Source organism: Aspergillus thermomutatus, assembly GCF_002237265.1.
Source record: "Aspergillus thermomutatus strain HMR AF 39 chromosome Unknown NODE_184, whole genome shotgun sequence".
NCBI lineage: Eukaryota > Fungi > Ascomycota > Eurotiomycetes > Eurotiales > Aspergillaceae > Aspergillus > Aspergillus thermomutatus.
In genome coordinates, this window is record NW_020798233.1 from 36,558 (window position 1) to 51,842 (window position 15,285).

At 50.5% G+C, this 15,285-nt stretch overlaps 8 protein-coding genes across 8 annotated transcripts; 4 read left to right on the forward strand and 4 right to left on the reverse strand.

The window, feature by feature from the left end:
- Window positions 1-3,578: 3,578 nt before the first annotated feature.
- Window positions 3,579-3,995, reverse strand: CDV56_104993 (uncharacterized protein; the record flags this gene model as incomplete). The annotated part of the gene is made up of 1 exon (XM_026758612.1): window positions 3,579-3,995. The coding sequence occupies one exon, from the start codon at window positions 3,993-3,995 to the stop codon at window positions 3,579-3,581; it is 417 nt and encodes a 138-aa protein (XP_026612200.1).
- Window positions 3,996-4,245: 250 nt separating this feature from the next.
- On the forward strand, window positions 4,246-4,891 carry CDV56_105049 (uncharacterized protein; the record flags this gene model as incomplete). The annotated part of the gene is made up of 2 exons (XM_026758668.1): window positions 4,246-4,402; window positions 4,452-4,891. 2 exons carry the CDS (start codon window positions 4,246-4,248, stop codon window positions 4,889-4,891), a joined length of 597 nt encoding a protein of 198 aa, XP_026612201.1.
- Window positions 4,892-4,930: 39 nt separating this feature from the next.
- On the forward strand, window positions 4,931-6,158 carry CDV56_105090 (uncharacterized protein; the record flags this gene model as incomplete). The annotated part of the gene is made up of 3 exons (XM_026758709.1): window positions 4,931-5,267; window positions 5,373-5,890; window positions 5,943-6,158. 3 exons carry the CDS (start codon window positions 4,931-4,933, stop codon window positions 6,156-6,158), a joined length of 1,071 nt encoding a protein of 356 aa, XP_026612202.1.
- Window positions 6,159-6,717: 559 nt separating this feature from the next.
- On the reverse strand, window positions 6,718-7,687 carry CDV56_105230 (putative integral membrane protein; the record flags this gene model as incomplete). Its single annotated transcript, XM_026758849.1, has 4 exons — window positions 6,718-6,871; window positions 6,921-7,144; window positions 7,199-7,456; window positions 7,508-7,687. 4 exons carry the CDS (start codon window positions 7,685-7,687, stop codon window positions 6,718-6,720), a joined length of 816 nt encoding a protein of 271 aa, XP_026612203.1.
- A 358-nt stretch (window positions 7,688-8,045) lies between these two features.
- On the forward strand, window positions 8,046-8,877 carry CDV56_105340 (alpha/beta hydrolase; the record flags this gene model as incomplete). Its single annotated transcript, XM_026758959.1, has 2 exons — window positions 8,046-8,456; window positions 8,515-8,877. 2 exons carry the CDS (start codon window positions 8,046-8,048, stop codon window positions 8,875-8,877), a joined length of 774 nt encoding a protein of 257 aa, XP_026612204.1.
- Window positions 8,878-8,905: 28 nt separating this feature from the next.
- CDV56_105412 (class I SAM-dependent methyltransferase) lies at window positions 8,906-9,773 on the reverse strand (the record flags this gene model as incomplete). The annotated part of the gene is made up of 2 exons (XM_026759031.1): window positions 8,906-9,592; window positions 9,642-9,773. 2 exons carry the CDS (start codon window positions 9,771-9,773, stop codon window positions 8,906-8,908), a joined length of 819 nt encoding a protein of 272 aa, XP_026612205.1.
- A 276-nt stretch (window positions 9,774-10,049) lies between these two features.
- CDV56_105496 (isochorismatase family hydrolase) lies at window positions 10,050-11,726 on the reverse strand (the record flags this gene model as incomplete). Its single annotated transcript, XM_026759115.1, has 1 exon — window positions 10,050-11,726. The coding sequence occupies one exon, from the start codon at window positions 11,724-11,726 to the stop codon at window positions 10,050-10,052; it is 1,677 nt and encodes a 558-aa protein (XP_026612206.1).
- A 215-nt stretch (window positions 11,727-11,941) lies between these two features.
- Window positions 11,942-12,796, forward strand: CDV56_105646 (class I SAM-dependent methyltransferase; the record flags this gene model as incomplete). Its single annotated transcript, XM_026759265.1, has 1 exon — window positions 11,942-12,796. One exon carries the CDS (start codon window positions 11,942-11,944, stop codon window positions 12,794-12,796), a length of 855 nt encoding a protein of 284 aa, XP_026612207.1.
- Between the last annotated feature and the right edge of the window lie 2,489 nt (window positions 12,797-15,285).

Here is a 15,285-nt window from a genome sequence, read left to right on the forward strand (position 1 = left end):
TCTGAGGGTCGCATGCTGATTACTATGTAGCATCTTTCCTTCAATCTACAATGGGATTCAAAAACTAGGGAAGTCAAGTACTGGGTCACCATAGACCCAGAGTTCCTCAAAGGCCATCGCTACGATGATGAGGCGGTGATGTAAGGATTTGTCTTCTTTATCCTCAACGCTACACAGCTGATTGCGATGATATAGTCCCAGAAATTGGATACCAGAGCAAGATATACTTGGAAGAAATTTCATATTCTACGTTATGGTTGCAGGTATTGCCGATAAGGCATTCAGGGGCATCCACACAGCCGATGAGTTATTAGATAAAAGACCACCGAAAGGGAGAGAGTCATGGACCCTTGAATGGGAAGCGCACGTACAAAACCTACCAGTGCTTTGCATGGTAACCATTGATGGACCGCACCCCACCCGTGCGATGACATTTTCATCAATACGGCACCATTTTATGTTGCTTGCCCAATGGGCCTCTTTCTGAGACCAGTTGAGAATCCATGGAATTAGAGGGGGAGTTGCAAATGCAATTGACCGTGAGTCATCTTGTCTGTTATGCAACTTCTAGCAGACGCTAACAGGTTCGTAGCCAAGGCTTCCCAAGCGGCGAGAAGCCAAGCACTGGATCACCAGAACCCAGACACCTTCCTCAAGTAATCAATCGAAATTTAAGCGTGTTGATGTCCAGGCCAGCTTCTGGAACCTAAAGCCGGACTATGAATGTCTGGAAATGGAAGAAAGCATGGCTCATCATCGCGACACTAATGTTCCGCAACGTCTTGACGCTGCTGCCACTGCGCAGGTTGAGAATGATATTGAAATGAAAGAGATTTACCGCAGGATCAATGACATTACTCGACAAATCGGAGGAAAGCCTGGTGAGCATGAAGAATTAGCACTTGAGAGGGAAAAGCTCTACACGAAAGCAGCTAAGAAGCGCCGTGCCAAGAAAGTTGAGTTTATTAATAACTGGTGGAGATCTTCTTATGATGAATACATTACAGGGAATGAGTTTGGGGAGCATGATCCAACATGTCTCTTCACAATCTGCCGCAAGTATATGCCAGAGAGAGATCGTTTACGCGACAACCTCTTCACCAAAACCTCGATTAATAGTAAGATCGGAAGACAATGTTTACAGGATATGGTGAATATCTGCGTCTCAAATGAAAGAGTGGCATATTATCCTGGTGAATCGCCAATCAACGGGAGATGTCCAGTATGCTCCAGCGAAATGTCTAGGTTTGTTCGATCATCTTAAGTCTACATGCGGTAGCTAATTTTCAGCAGTATCGACTTACCAAATCGGTCGAAGCACATTCTACAATGTAGAAGGAAGTCCTTGAATGCTGCACCGTACCAGCAGCTTTATACAAACGGCAAGCGAGCGCATCGACGAGCGAAGCGATCTTTCCTTGAATGGTGCTACTTGTGCGCCAAATGGTTCAATACAGAGGATGCTTGGACTGAGCACTGCCAATACCATTTAGACCATCTACAACCTCGCTGTGGACTATTGCGATTCCGCTTTACATTAGTTGCTCCTGGGTTCTGTCCTTTCTGCTTGGGTGACAATACTAAAACACCCGCGGAACGATTCCAGCAATGGCGGGAGAAATCTACGCTGATAAACCACATCGATGGTAAACATTTGGCTGGCAGGGGAAAAGAGGAGGCTATTCAATGCCCTCATCCCTGCTGCGAGAACAGATCTTACAACGGTATCTTGCTTCTACAACGGCATTTTTTTGACGCCCATTCTATCGAAGAACCTCGTCGAAACTGCGTGAGCTGGAAGAGGAAGTGGATTTGCGAGCTTGAGGCTTGCAAAGAGCCGCCTTCAAAGAGAGCAGCTGTGGATGGAAAATGTGACAAGCCCCTAGGGTCACGTACTGCGGAAGGTGCTCGCTTATCATAGCTAGTCCTCACGGTAATGGAAGCGCGAGTTAGTGGCACAGTGAAACAATATCTTCTTCTGATAGGGGCTTCACGGATCTGCGAAAGTAGTAGAATATACTTTCTCAAGTGGCTAGCGGAGACCTGACTGCATTGCTCAGAAAGTAGCTGCATACTTACTGCTTTGACTCATCTGTGCATGTAGTCGCCAGTACGCGCAGATGGACAATCTAATCAAGACGCCGCGCCAGATTTGGCGCGCACTGTTTGCGTTAAATCTGCTCATTTTCTACCAGTTTTATTTTTTCGGCCGTCTTTTCACCTTCAGGAAAACTCCATCTAAGACTACCCGTATACATACTATACTTAATTTTAGAAAGCGCTGTAGTGAATTTGAAGAATGCCTGTATGATCCAGAGATATTCGATCTAACGCCATTCCTCTGTCAATTCGGAGATCTGGATGCCCACACTCAGCACAGAACTGGTTGAATGCTGACTGGAGCCATTTAGCCCGTCGAAGCATCAAGGAAGGCGTATTCCGCTTGTTCGGATATCTTGAATTTGCATTAACGGCGGTTGGTTTTGGATATAGTAGGTTTTCAGTAATTGTGAAATTGCCAGGTTTAGCCGATTGATTTTGTTGGATAGGCAAATTGCCCTGTGTATGCGATACTAAGTCACCGCCTTCAACTAGCTGGCTTTGCTGTTCAACAAGCCGCAGACCCTTCGCAACAGTTAGGCCACCTTCATGTGCTATCTGTCAATTTTGACTGCGTGCGTTTCCGGTGTCCCTTCTCGTTCGCTTGCCGTAGGTCGTGGTTTTCCTGCGCTGATAGCTTTCCGTCATGTAGCGCAACTGCACACCCTTTGTCAACTGGATCTAGCGCAATTTTCTAAGGGGTTGGAGGGCTGTTTAATCGTCATATGCATAGATTTTCAGTAGGAAGCCTGCTTATCTAGCTTCATAACGGTTTCGGCACTTCTGGAGAGAATCCTCTTGACCTGCTAGTAGGTCGACTACTAGGTTGCGAGGGCATGTAGAGCGAGATAGCAAGCTTTAATCTCCCTCCATTAAGCTTTTAAAGCACGCTCTCTGGGTTAACTGGAACGAGACCCGCGGCAGTGAAGCTTCTTTGAATAGTTGATTGCCAGAAGGCCTCTATTCGCGAATACAGGGTAACCTATAGTTAACATAATCCACGGCTGAGTCAGGGGAATTGCTACACAGACCATAGTTAACTAGTGTGGTAGGGGACTGGCGACGGTGTTATCATGCCATGTGATTATCATTTCTTTGATCTGCTATATTAGTCTGATGGGCAGTGTTTACTTCATTTGATCTATTGTCTTGTTTATTTCTTTTTTGGTCGTTAGTGCACCCCGCCTCCTTACTAGTTAACTAGACATTATAAAAACAGGAAATAATACATGCAAATTAGCATTTAGGCCCAAGCGAACAAAGTTTTCTACATTGAAGTCTCAAGGTCAAACAGATTTGAAAAAAATGGCTCATCAAATCGCTCTGGCTCCACGTTTCTTCTTACGATCTTTATCTAGAACATATGTGAACTAGAAACAGCGTCTTCTGGTAAGCTTGGTAGTAAGTGCGGCATCCATGAGCCTGGAACTGCGCCAAGTATCCCGGGATGATACAGAGTTCAAAACATGATCAAATAATTAGACCTGCTTCTCACAAGCAATATTCGGTGCCGCAACTTCATCATGAACCACAAACTCCCCTCTCTTCAACCCCATGTCATGACTGACAGCAATCGCACTGTTGACAAAATCTTCGTCTCCGTCAAAGAGGGTGGCGATCTCTTCCAGTGTCAATCCTTTCGTCTCTATGAATGTGAAGTAAATGATGATCACCATGATAGCGTTCCAGACGGCAGTTGGCATGTAGTAACGCCAGCCAATATCGGCGATGCCGACAGGAGTCAGGTAGCTCGTCACAAAGGCTGTCACATTGATCGTAAGCAGAGTGATTGCGAAATAGATACTTCGCTGTTTGGTAGTAACAGTTTCGAGAGGGTAGGCGACGACCAAGGGGATCCAACATATGCACGTGAAGAAGCTGTTGATGATGATCATAACGAGAACGCCAATGCCATATGATACCTCTGAATTGGCAGTATAGTGCGCAGTCAGAGCAGTCCAGACGATAAAAGCGATGTTAATACCGACAGCGGAGAATAGGAACACAGTCCGCCGTCCGACTCTCGGGATGATGAAAGCGGCAAAGACACGGTCCAAATGCTTATATATTAAGCTTTAGCTGGACGCGTTGGAGCTGTCGGATTCTTCTTCTCCATCCTGCCAAGTGCCAAGGGGCCTTATCATCATGAAACTGCCGAATCTCGTGGCCTATGCGCTGTGCCTGTCGCTCAGCGCGGCGAAGGTCATTCCTGATGACGTCCCGGATCCGAATGGCAGTGCCGTGCGGCACCATCTCATGGCTCGATCGGCCATGATCACCATTGAAAAGCGGCAGCGACAAGGTAGGCGGCCATTCCTACCTGGTGACGACGGATACTGACTGGACTGTAGATCACGAGTTCCGCCAGAACCTGTCGACAGTCGCTCGACAGGCAGATGTCATCGTCCAGGCAATCCGGCAGGAGGAGATTGACGACTATTGGCGGCAGTATGGCACGTTTGAGCATCCAGAGGACGAGCGTTTCGCCGGGGAGATGTTCCCTCTGGCGCGGCCATACATCAATTCCACGAAGCTCTGGAGGATTGTCAAGCGCATGCCCAAGGGTGCGCTGCTACATGCACACTTGTCGGCCATGCTGCCATTTGGAGCCATTCTTGAAACCATTCTCGCGACCGAAGGCATGGTCATTTCCACGTCGCAACCGATTCTGGATGAGCAGAGCGCAGAAAATGCCACGGTCGCTTTTGCCCATGTCAACACGACCATAAACACCTCGGCTGAAACGATCTCCTCGGCCAATTACGTTCCCAACACCCAGGTTTCGGTCTAAATCGCCGCCGACCGGTTCCCCGGTGGCCGGCAAGGGTTTATGGATTTCATGAAGTCCAAGCTGACCATCCTCCCGCAGGAGTCAATCCGCCATGAGCTGGGTGTGGACAAGATCTGGAGACGATTCGAAGCGTGCTTTGGTCCCGCGGATACTATGGTCAGCTATGAGCCGATCGTGCGGACCTTCTACCAGAAACTATTTGAAGGCTTAGCCGACGATGGCATCAACTGGGTGGAAATCCGCAGCGGTGGCTCCAGCGGTCAATTGGTTCACACCGGCCAGGAGGACATTGATCCCAATCTCGATGTCTGGTGGGATGTGATGATCGAGGAGATTGAAAAGTTCCAGGCCACCGACAAGGGGAAGAATTTCTGGGGTGCCCGCGTCATCTGGTCCAACATTTGAAGCATGAACTGGGAGAAGATCACTAAGAGTAAGTCTGCTTTCTGAGTATACTGGAAACGCGACTGACCTGTCTTAGGCATGAAGATTGCCCTAGAGCGCAAGCAAAGGTTTCCGGAGCTGTTCAGCGGCTACAATCTGGTCGCGCAGGAGGATCTGGGTTGTCTGTTGTCAGACCTGGCCCCCGAACTGATCTGGTTCCAGGAGCAGACTGAGTATCTGAATCTGACTATCCCCTTCTTTTTTCACGCCGGCGAGACACTTGGAGACGGAAACTCGACTGACTATAACTTGGTAGATGCCATTCTCTTCAATTCCCGCCGCATCGGCCATGGGTTCTCCCTGTACAAGCACCCAACACTCATCGACGAGGTGATTGAAAAGGCGGTCATGGTCGAAGTGTGCCCCATCTCCAACGAAGTCCTGCGTCTGGCGACGGATATCCTCCACCATCCTCTCCCTGTGATGATCGCTTATGGTGTTCCCACCGCCATCAGTAACGACGATCCGGCCATTCTCGGACAGGACATTGCAGGTCTGAGCTATGATTTCTATCAGACTATCCAAGGATTCGATAACATTGGACTTGCTGGACTGGTAGGTCTCCTGTCAAATCCCGTTCGTACCAGGCTGAGCTAACGAACCGTAGGGAGCTCTGGCGCATAACAGTCTTCGCTGGTCCAACTTTGAGGACCAGTCTGACGCTGACTGGCTTCGGGACATTGATCTGGCCGCACGTGGCGATGGTATCAAAGCCCAGCGCATTCAATATTGGAATCAGCAATGGGAGGAGTTTTGCCGATGGATCGTGGCCGAGTATGGGGACAAGTATCCTCCTGCCGAGGTTGCCCAGGTCGCCAACTGATCCTCAAGCGCTTTCAATTGAGCGCTACAAACACTATCCTGGTAGCGATACTCATTGGGAATGATACTATATCAAGTGGGCTACTACCCGACAGGGAACCGTAGATGGCAACCATACATAGGCCAAGGATATATGAGGTACCCAGTCGCGTAGCCGTCCCAGTAACGGTGGAAGGCGTTTTTCCACTTCAAACTCATCGCATCGATCTCATCAGCTATATGACTTCTCAAAGACGAACGCCGAGGCCCGTCCGGCACAGAGCTATAATACATATTGATCAATGAAATTCAACAATATTGACAACCCTACCAAACTAATACCGATATAATTCCTCAATGTCCACCGTCGTCGTAACATCAATGGTCGACAAATGCAGCTCAGAGTCATTCTGCATCCTACTTCGTTTACTGCGCTTCCCGGTCGAACTCAACGTTCCATACGAGTGAGCGCTCTGCTTAGGTGGAGTAGCACTATCCTGCGTTCCGTGATCACGATCGAACAAACGAAGCAAAGGACGAAGAGATGGCAAACACGCTTTACAGTTAGCTGCGCGATCTCCCTACGGAACGGCCGACTCACCAGACACGACTCCGATATTGGTCTCCACCGCCGTCCACGTCGAGGGACCGATAAATACCCACGTTACATCGATCGAGGGGACTCGGTACGAGTTGAGCATAATCACTAATCTAACGATGGAAATGACGCAGATACTGCATGGTCAGCTAGTACGATTTTATCCAGGCGAGGAGTGAGACCTACAACCCTCCGAGCACGAAGACACTGCTGATGGCTATTTTCTGGGTGGTGTTCCTGTGAAGTCGCCAGATGTATGGCATGGGGAGGATCAGCAATGCCCAGTCAGTGATGATGTTGGGGACTGCGTTGCCGATGAAGAATTGGTTGACGTCCACACCGCAGTGTGGGTTTAGGGATTTATCCCAGAAGCCACGGACGGGTAGACATTGGAAGATCGTCGTGAAGATCTGTTTTGGTTTATTAGAGAAATCCAGCCAAACTCATGATATGATCCGACATACGACGCCCAACCCCCAGCCGGTTACCAGAAAGAATATGACATATATTGGGAAGCGGATGTTGGTGGTGCCGAAGATGCGCCAATAGAACATCAGGATGGAGTATTTGGTCAGACAGATGGACAGCGTATAGAAGATCTCGCAGACGAAGAGGTTGATGAAGAAGTTGGAGAAGCCGGTCATCCCAAGGGGGTAGATGTGTGTTCCCACGCCTCGATACACCCAAACGACCATGTCGACGTATTCTCCGGTTACCATGGCCTATCGACCGTGTCAGAATATGTTACTGAGCAGCACATCTATGATACTCACCAAAGCAATGCAAATCAAGTAATCATCCCACCAAAGTCCAACCTTGGACACTCGGGTACGACACAACAACCGCAGCACCACTGCCACCACGGCCAGTCCATACGTGGATGAGTATGCCGCATATAGATTGGCACGTTTAGATACGGAAAGATCCAACCCGGGCGGAGGAGTGAAGTCCATACTGCGAGGGAAGCACCGCCTGTGGTATACTCAAGGGAGACAATCTCTCAAGAAGACAGGTAACAGGTCAGTTTTGTAGCAAGTGAGTTTGGCGGTTAGCCTATCGCCCGGTGAACACTAGGCGGATTAATTGATCCTCTCATCGGAAGACCTCGCCGAACTACGATGAGGGGCAGACCAGGATGATCTCGAGCTAAGCAAGGGAAGGATCAGAATCCCTGAAAGGGGGAATGAGGTGGCGCTCGAGGTGATTTTGTTCCCTAATTGCCAAGATCATAGCTATATATTAAGTGCCTGAATCACCTCGGACGTCATGAGACTGCGTCGATCATCCAATTTTGATCTATACGACAATATAATGGCCACTATCGTCTTCGTTCCCGGTGCGTGGATCACTCCGGACTTTTATCAGCCTTTCCTCGACGCTCTCACCAAGGCTGGGTATCCTGTCCGCTATGCTGGATATCCCTCTCTGGACCCCGCGGATCCCACGAGCGCAGACTGTAAAGCGGACAGTGATGCCATCACCAGCGTCATCCGTCCGCTAGTGGAAGACGAGGGCCGCGATGTCCTTCTACTCATGCACTCCTACGCAGGAATGCCTGGAGCCGCGGCCGCCAAGGGACTTGCTAAAACAGAACGAATGCAACAAGGCAAGTCTGGTGGCATCGTAGGAATGGTGTTCATCGCGGCTTTCCTGGTTCCGGAAGGATTAAGTTGTGCGGGATTACAGGGAGGGAATCTCCCCCCGTGGATTTTGTTGGACAAGGTACTACCCGTCCTCCTACTACTTGGATGAATCTGAATAGATGAGTAACGCTCTATAGCCGTACGAAAAAGTGAACATCCCCGATGACCCTGCCGGCAACTTTGCCGCTGATGTTGATGAAGACGTGACCCAAAGTCTCGCGGGTTACATCCGGCCTCATTCCACGTTGGCGTTCAACTCTCCCCAACCTGCTCCTGCTTGGGCAGACCAGGCGTATGCCGGACGACTGGCATTTATTGTTCCAACACTGGACAAGGCTGTTCCCGAGGGAGCTCAGCGTGCCATGATCGCCGCTACTCAGACGGATTGGATCGTTGAGGAGATGGTCTGCAGTCACTGTGCGCCGTTTGTTATACGGATCGACGAATGTGTAAGACTGCTGCAGGGATTTCTCGGCGTGTTTGAGGGTACGAAGAACTGATAGTCCATCGGTATTCCTGTCTCAACAATCATGAGATGCGAGTAATAACAAAGTTGATCCCTTGGCGATCTACTGGCATCCATTGCACGTCCTCATCTTCCATGCCCCATTCCCTGAGATCTACTTCGGTCACTTCTAGCCTCCACTGTGTGTTTGTTTCCTGTTGCACCACATCCCACAGTTTGACAAACGACTTGAGATTATGGTAGAACATCATGCCCCAGGGTCGCAAATACTCCCGAGCTGTCTTCCTGCCTTGTTGATATCCCACTAGCATCGTCCCCGGCTTAGACAATGCGACGATCCGCTTCGTCGCCATGATCTGGCCGTCCCAGCTAAACAGATGGAGAAACTGTGACGCTATCACCACATCCACGTTGCCTTGGAGCTCACCGAGGCTTTCGTCCGCCATGCTCAGAAAATCTCCCTGAATGAACCTCGCTTTCATCCGGTCCCTATCACGGAATAATTCAAATCCCAACCGCCATAGACCTGGCTCGATGTCCACCGCCCACATCAGGTCAGTTGGAACGCCATGGGCCGCCAGTAAGCGCAGCTCCTGTCCCAGACCACATCCCAAATCCAGTATCCTACATCGGCGCTGCTGGGCTCGAGCCAGGATCACAGGAAATTGCGGGAGGGCGGCCAAACCAGGAAGGAGAAAGATCCAGAGGCCAATGCAGGGGTATTTACCTAAAGGCCAGGCTTTGTCGCGCTGGAACGTTTTAGTATAATGCAGAGCTTGGGTGAAGCAATTCACATACGATGTCGTGTAAATGGGCAGGGAGATTTTCGTCAGGAATGCCGCTCCAGTGATTGTAGACATATCGAACGCACGGGCTAAGACGTGGGCCGATATGAGGTTGGAACCAGACCGAGCTGTCAATCTGAGACATTGTTATCCTTGTCCATGCTTCGGGCGAGTGGCGTGCTGACGGTTAATAAGAAGAGTTCTTTTACCTGGCTCGGACATGTCTCACCGTCATCTATTTAGCTTCCGCTATTAATATCGGCTCGTCGGCCACACGAGTCACGACTCACGATTAGTGAATCCTTTAACAGGGATCAATGCCAATAAATGTAACCTCGTGCCTTCATCTGGTCCAATTACGAACATAGATGTGCAGCTGTTGTTGGATAACCAATAACAATGAAACGAATCTATCTATTCCTTATCCACTGCTAGAGACGGGGCCATTCTCCTTCCCTGTCGCCAGCAAATCTTCCATCTCGACCACTTCGCTGCCATACACCCGCTGCATGTAAGCCAGCATCTGTTCCTCCGAGAAATGCAATGCTGCCGTACACTCGCTCACCACTGTGGTCCACAGTCCCCGCTGAAACGCTCCTCGCACCGTCGCATCAACACACACATCCGTGTACAAGCCCACCACCACGAGCTCCTCAAATCCCCGAGCAGCGATATACTGCGCAAACTCTTCGCTCAGGAACGGATCAAACTTGGCTTTCTTGTCAAACACGCGTTCGCCCGCTTGGACAGTAACACTACCGAATACCTCGGCGCCCCATGTCCCCTGGACGCACCACGGCTGTCGCCCCTGCGTCTGATTCCGGTAGCGCCAGCTAGGGCCCTGAAAATGCTCATCGCCTATGAACCGAACAAAAATCACCTCAATACGAGCCTGTCGGGCCCATTCCACCACTCGCGGGATGTTCGCCGCCACCCGTGCCATGGCCGATTGGTTCTTGTACTGTGTGACAAAATCGTTCTGGAAATCCACGACCACCATGGCTGTTCGCTTCCCCCGAAACCGGGAGGTCTCGTAGTTGTGCGCGTCCAGTGGCTGATCTAACCCCTGCAGGAAAGCCTCCACAAATCTCTCCGTCGTAGCTGTCCCTTCCTGATCAGGCGTCCCAATGCCCCTGGCCCCCAAATCCCCCAACATGCAATCGACCCTCTGTTTCACCCCCGAACAGCCCGCCTGATCCTCTAACACGGCGGCCGCGGCGCGGATCGTAGCCGTCGGATTAACAATGCCCTTACCTACCAGATCATCCGCTGATCCGTGGGCGGTCTGGTACTCGCTCAGGCCCTGCACATCCGGGTGAAGATAGACGTTCTCTGCGCACGCGGACTCCTGCGCCCCTAACCCAAACCTATCGAGCAGGATGGTCTGCATGATGTCTGCGTATTCGTTGCCTGAAATGAGCAGATTGTGGCCACTCACCCCGAAGGCTAGCAGATCGCGGTTCATGGTGTCCCCCTGTACGAACCGGATATTGACGCCGAAGGTTCGTTCCCATTCTGTTGCCCAGGTGTGGAAAAGTCCGTCGAAGAGGTGGAACTTGTAGACCATTGTGACCGAGTTGGTTCCTCCCCAGAGCTGATTAGCGCGGGCGAGTGCGTAGGAGAGGATGCGTGTGAAGATCGCCTTGCTGAAGTGCGCGGTGCGGGAGACGGCATCCTTGCTGGTGTTGACGCTGTTGGTGCCGGAGTAGAACCCCTGTGCCTGGTCGCGGACGAGGAGGATAGACGAGGTGGGACTCAGAGTGAAGTGTTCGACTTTGATAGCTTGGAGCTGCTCGCGGACGAGGTAGAGGGCTTGCGCGCTGATCGAAGTACGGAATATAGCGCGCACGCCGCAGGATACGGCTTCTTTGCAGAATTGGCGGTAGTGGGCGGCGTCTGCCAGTGTTTCTTCCGTCACGGCGTCCGTGTCGTTGATAGCTAGTAGCGAGGAGTAGGAATTGTAGATGCGTGGTGAACGCAGGAAGGTGACGCTGACATTGTAGCGAGCAGCCAGTGATTGAATAACACGCTCAAAGACGGCTGTCAGCTCGGGACCAGTGCCGTTGCCCACGGCAAGGCCAACCTGAATAGACGACATGGCGGTAGTGAAGACGGACACGTTGGTCAGTTTCTCGTTGCTGGATTTATGGAAATCTTGGTGGCAGACGCTCAACTGGACTAATGCAGCTGGAATACGACGAAGGATCTAGTGTGGAGGCCTTTTCCTTTCCCCTTTTATTTGTTGGATTTATAGTATAATGACAAGCCATCCGCAAAGCTTGTCAGACTCTTGTCCCTCTCATCTGTCTCACTATGGAGATCATCTCCTCCGGTTTCCATCTCGCCGACGGCAATGGTTACATGCTCGACAAAGGTTATGCTGCCAGATGTCGCCTGAACCTCCAGTTCTATTTCTGGAAGAACTCGTTGACTTTCAACCTACACCCATCTATCCCCATCCCACATACCCAAGCCTCGTCGCCACTGAGAATTGCGGACCTCGCCTGCGGCACAGGCATCTGGCTCCTTGATCTCGCCTGTGAATTACCGGAACCAGCTGTCCTCGATGGCTTCGACATTGATCTCTCCAAAGCCCCACCGGCTCAGTGGCTGCCAGACAATGTCACCGTGCACAGCTGGGACATCCTCAGTCCCGTTCCGGAACATCTTGTCGGAAGATACGATATCGTCCACCTCCGGCTTCTGATCCTAGTGGTAGAGCACAGTGATCCGGTCCCCATTATCCAGAATGCGTACCGCATGCTCAAACCCGGCGGGTACATCCAGTGGGATGATCTCAACTACCCCGATACACATATCATCAAGGCAAATGCAGACATAGACACCCCGGCATTTGATCGGCTGCTTCATTTTGTCCGCTCAACTGGAAGACATGATTGGGTGCTGAGCTTACCCGGTATCCTGGAACGCAATGGCTTTACAGATGCCCGTCTGGATCATTTCCGGGATCGCACGGAGCTGGCCATGGCGAATGGGGACCAACGTCTGATGACCATGGAGGAGTTTGCCGGGTCCTTGCAGCGGAAGGGGATGCTGGAGGAAGCGAGGAATATACATCAATTGATTGCAGATTGCTGTCAGGAGGCGTCTCAAGGAGTGGCCCTTTCCATGCCCAGTGTGGTGTGCGTAGCCAGAAAAAGTCCATAGTTTTTAATACATTGGGTCAATGCGATAGGAATGGCACTACTATATATCATGCCAAATACAGCACTTTTATTATCAAATCCCGGGGGTTTGCTCTCGCTGCGTTAGACAACTAATAGCAGTATACAAGGCATCTCATGGAAACCTCAGGCATCAGACGTTGCCATAACAGCTTGACGTCAATTTACTGAAATTACCCATTCACATATGTTTTTATTATTACAGAACATAGCACCATAGAGAGGTATTACCTCTGGAAATGATGTTGTGACATTATGTCGGAGATTCAGCGGAGAAATCCAGCAGTTGCATCGTCCGTGTATACGTATTAGATAGGGCGTGTACATAAGTAAACCAGCAACTCATCTTTACCTAATAAAGTAGTAGTTTCAGGGAGCGTACTAACATTATAGTGGGTAGAAATATGTTGCCCCGCAGCGGGGATGGCCAGGATGAGAAAGGGAAAACTTAACCTAGCGGCATCTCTTATTTCAGATGAATTTGGTGCCCCTTTCCTTCCTTACTGTATTTGTTTCGTCCACAGAAATACCAGCTTGAGGAAATCCAGCATTTGACCCTGTTATCTAACTAGGCAGATTATATATGTGTGTGTGTGTGTGTGTGTGTGTGTGTATTTAACGGCCGTGGGTCGTGACAGGCACGCTTCCCACCATTCCCTATTGGGACAAAGGCTGCCAGGGGGTAAGCCCTGGGCTTCTAAATCTATAATTCTATATACAGATTTTTAGAACAAGAAAGAGACTCTTTGGCGCATTCTCATAGCTGCCGTGGTCTAAGAGGTAACCTGCTCTAGCCGGTTAAATGTTGATGCCAGCTGCAAGGGTCCGCCTAGACACCATGACCAGTCGTACCACCTCTACATCTTTTTTTTTTTTTGAAGGAGTATAAAAAAAAACCAAGGAAAATTACAAAGGAGAAGGGGGGACCAGCTTAGCTTGTGCTAAGATGGGGGTTGGCGGGGGCAGATATCCTCAAAGAACCGAGTCTCTGTGAGCCAGGAGGCAAGTCTGATTGCACCCTTTTTGGTCCCTAGTAGAAAGGGTATGATCTCAGAGGGAGGCCCGGCAGGGCGAGAAGCCCGTCTCTTGGCAATTCGGCAGAAGAAGAAATGAATAGGTGTTTTCCTTGCACCGCAGCGGCAGAAGAGATAAGCATCTACATGATTAAAGTGTTTGTGGTAGTCTGCAAAATCTCCATGTCCTGTGCGGGCTGCAAGGATAAGCCCAAGGGGACGGCGGGGGAGATGAAGCTCGTCTGGGTATTTCGGGGCGGAGGTAATACCAAGATCTTGGTAAGACTGTGGAGCAGTAGACATCCATGTAGTTTTCATAGCAGTCATAGCACTAGCTTTCGCTTGTCTCTTTAATGAGGCATAAGAGTGCTTAATTATGGGAGGAGTATCTAGGGCAGCGCCTTCTTTGGCGGCATGATCAGCTACTTCGTTTTCTGGGATATGAGTATGCCCAGGGACCCATCGAATCTGTACTGAGCCTTTATTGGTGTGTGGGAGTCTTTCGCGGAGAGGCCAAGTTGAGGCAAGGTCGCAGAAGGTCTTAAAGACTCCTTGGGATGAGCCTGTAGAAGGCGAAAGAAGGCGGAAGGCGACTTCCAGGTTGTCAAGAAATATCCACAGATTAGTGGCAAACCGAGATGTTTCGAGCGACATGGCTGCTTTCATACCAGCTAATGCCGCTTCTGCTTCTGCATCAAAGACCTCTTTGTTAGGTCTAAGGGAGAAGGAGGAGCGAAGGAACTGATGTCCAGCCTGAAACACGGCAAAGCCTCCGCCTGTTTGTCTATTCAATAGCTTAGATCCGTCTGAGAAGACTTTGATGTCAGTTCCAGGGAGAGAGTAATAGAACTCTGCAAAGTCGTCTGCTGCCTGTTCCTTTGAACGACCCATAGGGGCCCCTATCCGGAGTTGGGCGTCTTTACGTGCTTCTTGGGGGAGCCAGGGAGCATACCGAGGAGGATTAATCTGCTCAGATTTAGGGAGTGATAGCACGCGGCGTGCAAATCGGCTGGTTAGGCGGCCTTCCCGAACTATCCTCGCAGCCCGCTTCCGTAAGGGGTGGTATGGGTCAAAACGGTGGAGGCGGATTGTGGCTGAGGAAGCTATATAGTCTAGCTCGATTTCAGGTATTAAAAGTCCGGATTCGCGGTAGAGGACAGGCACTGGGGTCATGCGGAATAGAGGGAGGACTGCTCTTGCACCTGCCAATATCACTATGGCTATCTTTTTGAGATGTCCCTCGACCTGGTTTGAGGTCTGACGGGGGCCGTGACGGGGGCCGGGACGGGAACGACCAGGCCACCAGGTTTCAGCACCGTAGTATGCTTTGCGAAGGACACAAGCTGTCACGGCCTGCCGCATAAGGTAGGGCTTGATTCCCCGGACTGTATTTCCAAGGCAACGAAGGGCGTTAGCCACTATCAAGGCCTTTGAGGCCATTTCTTTGACGTGCCACTTA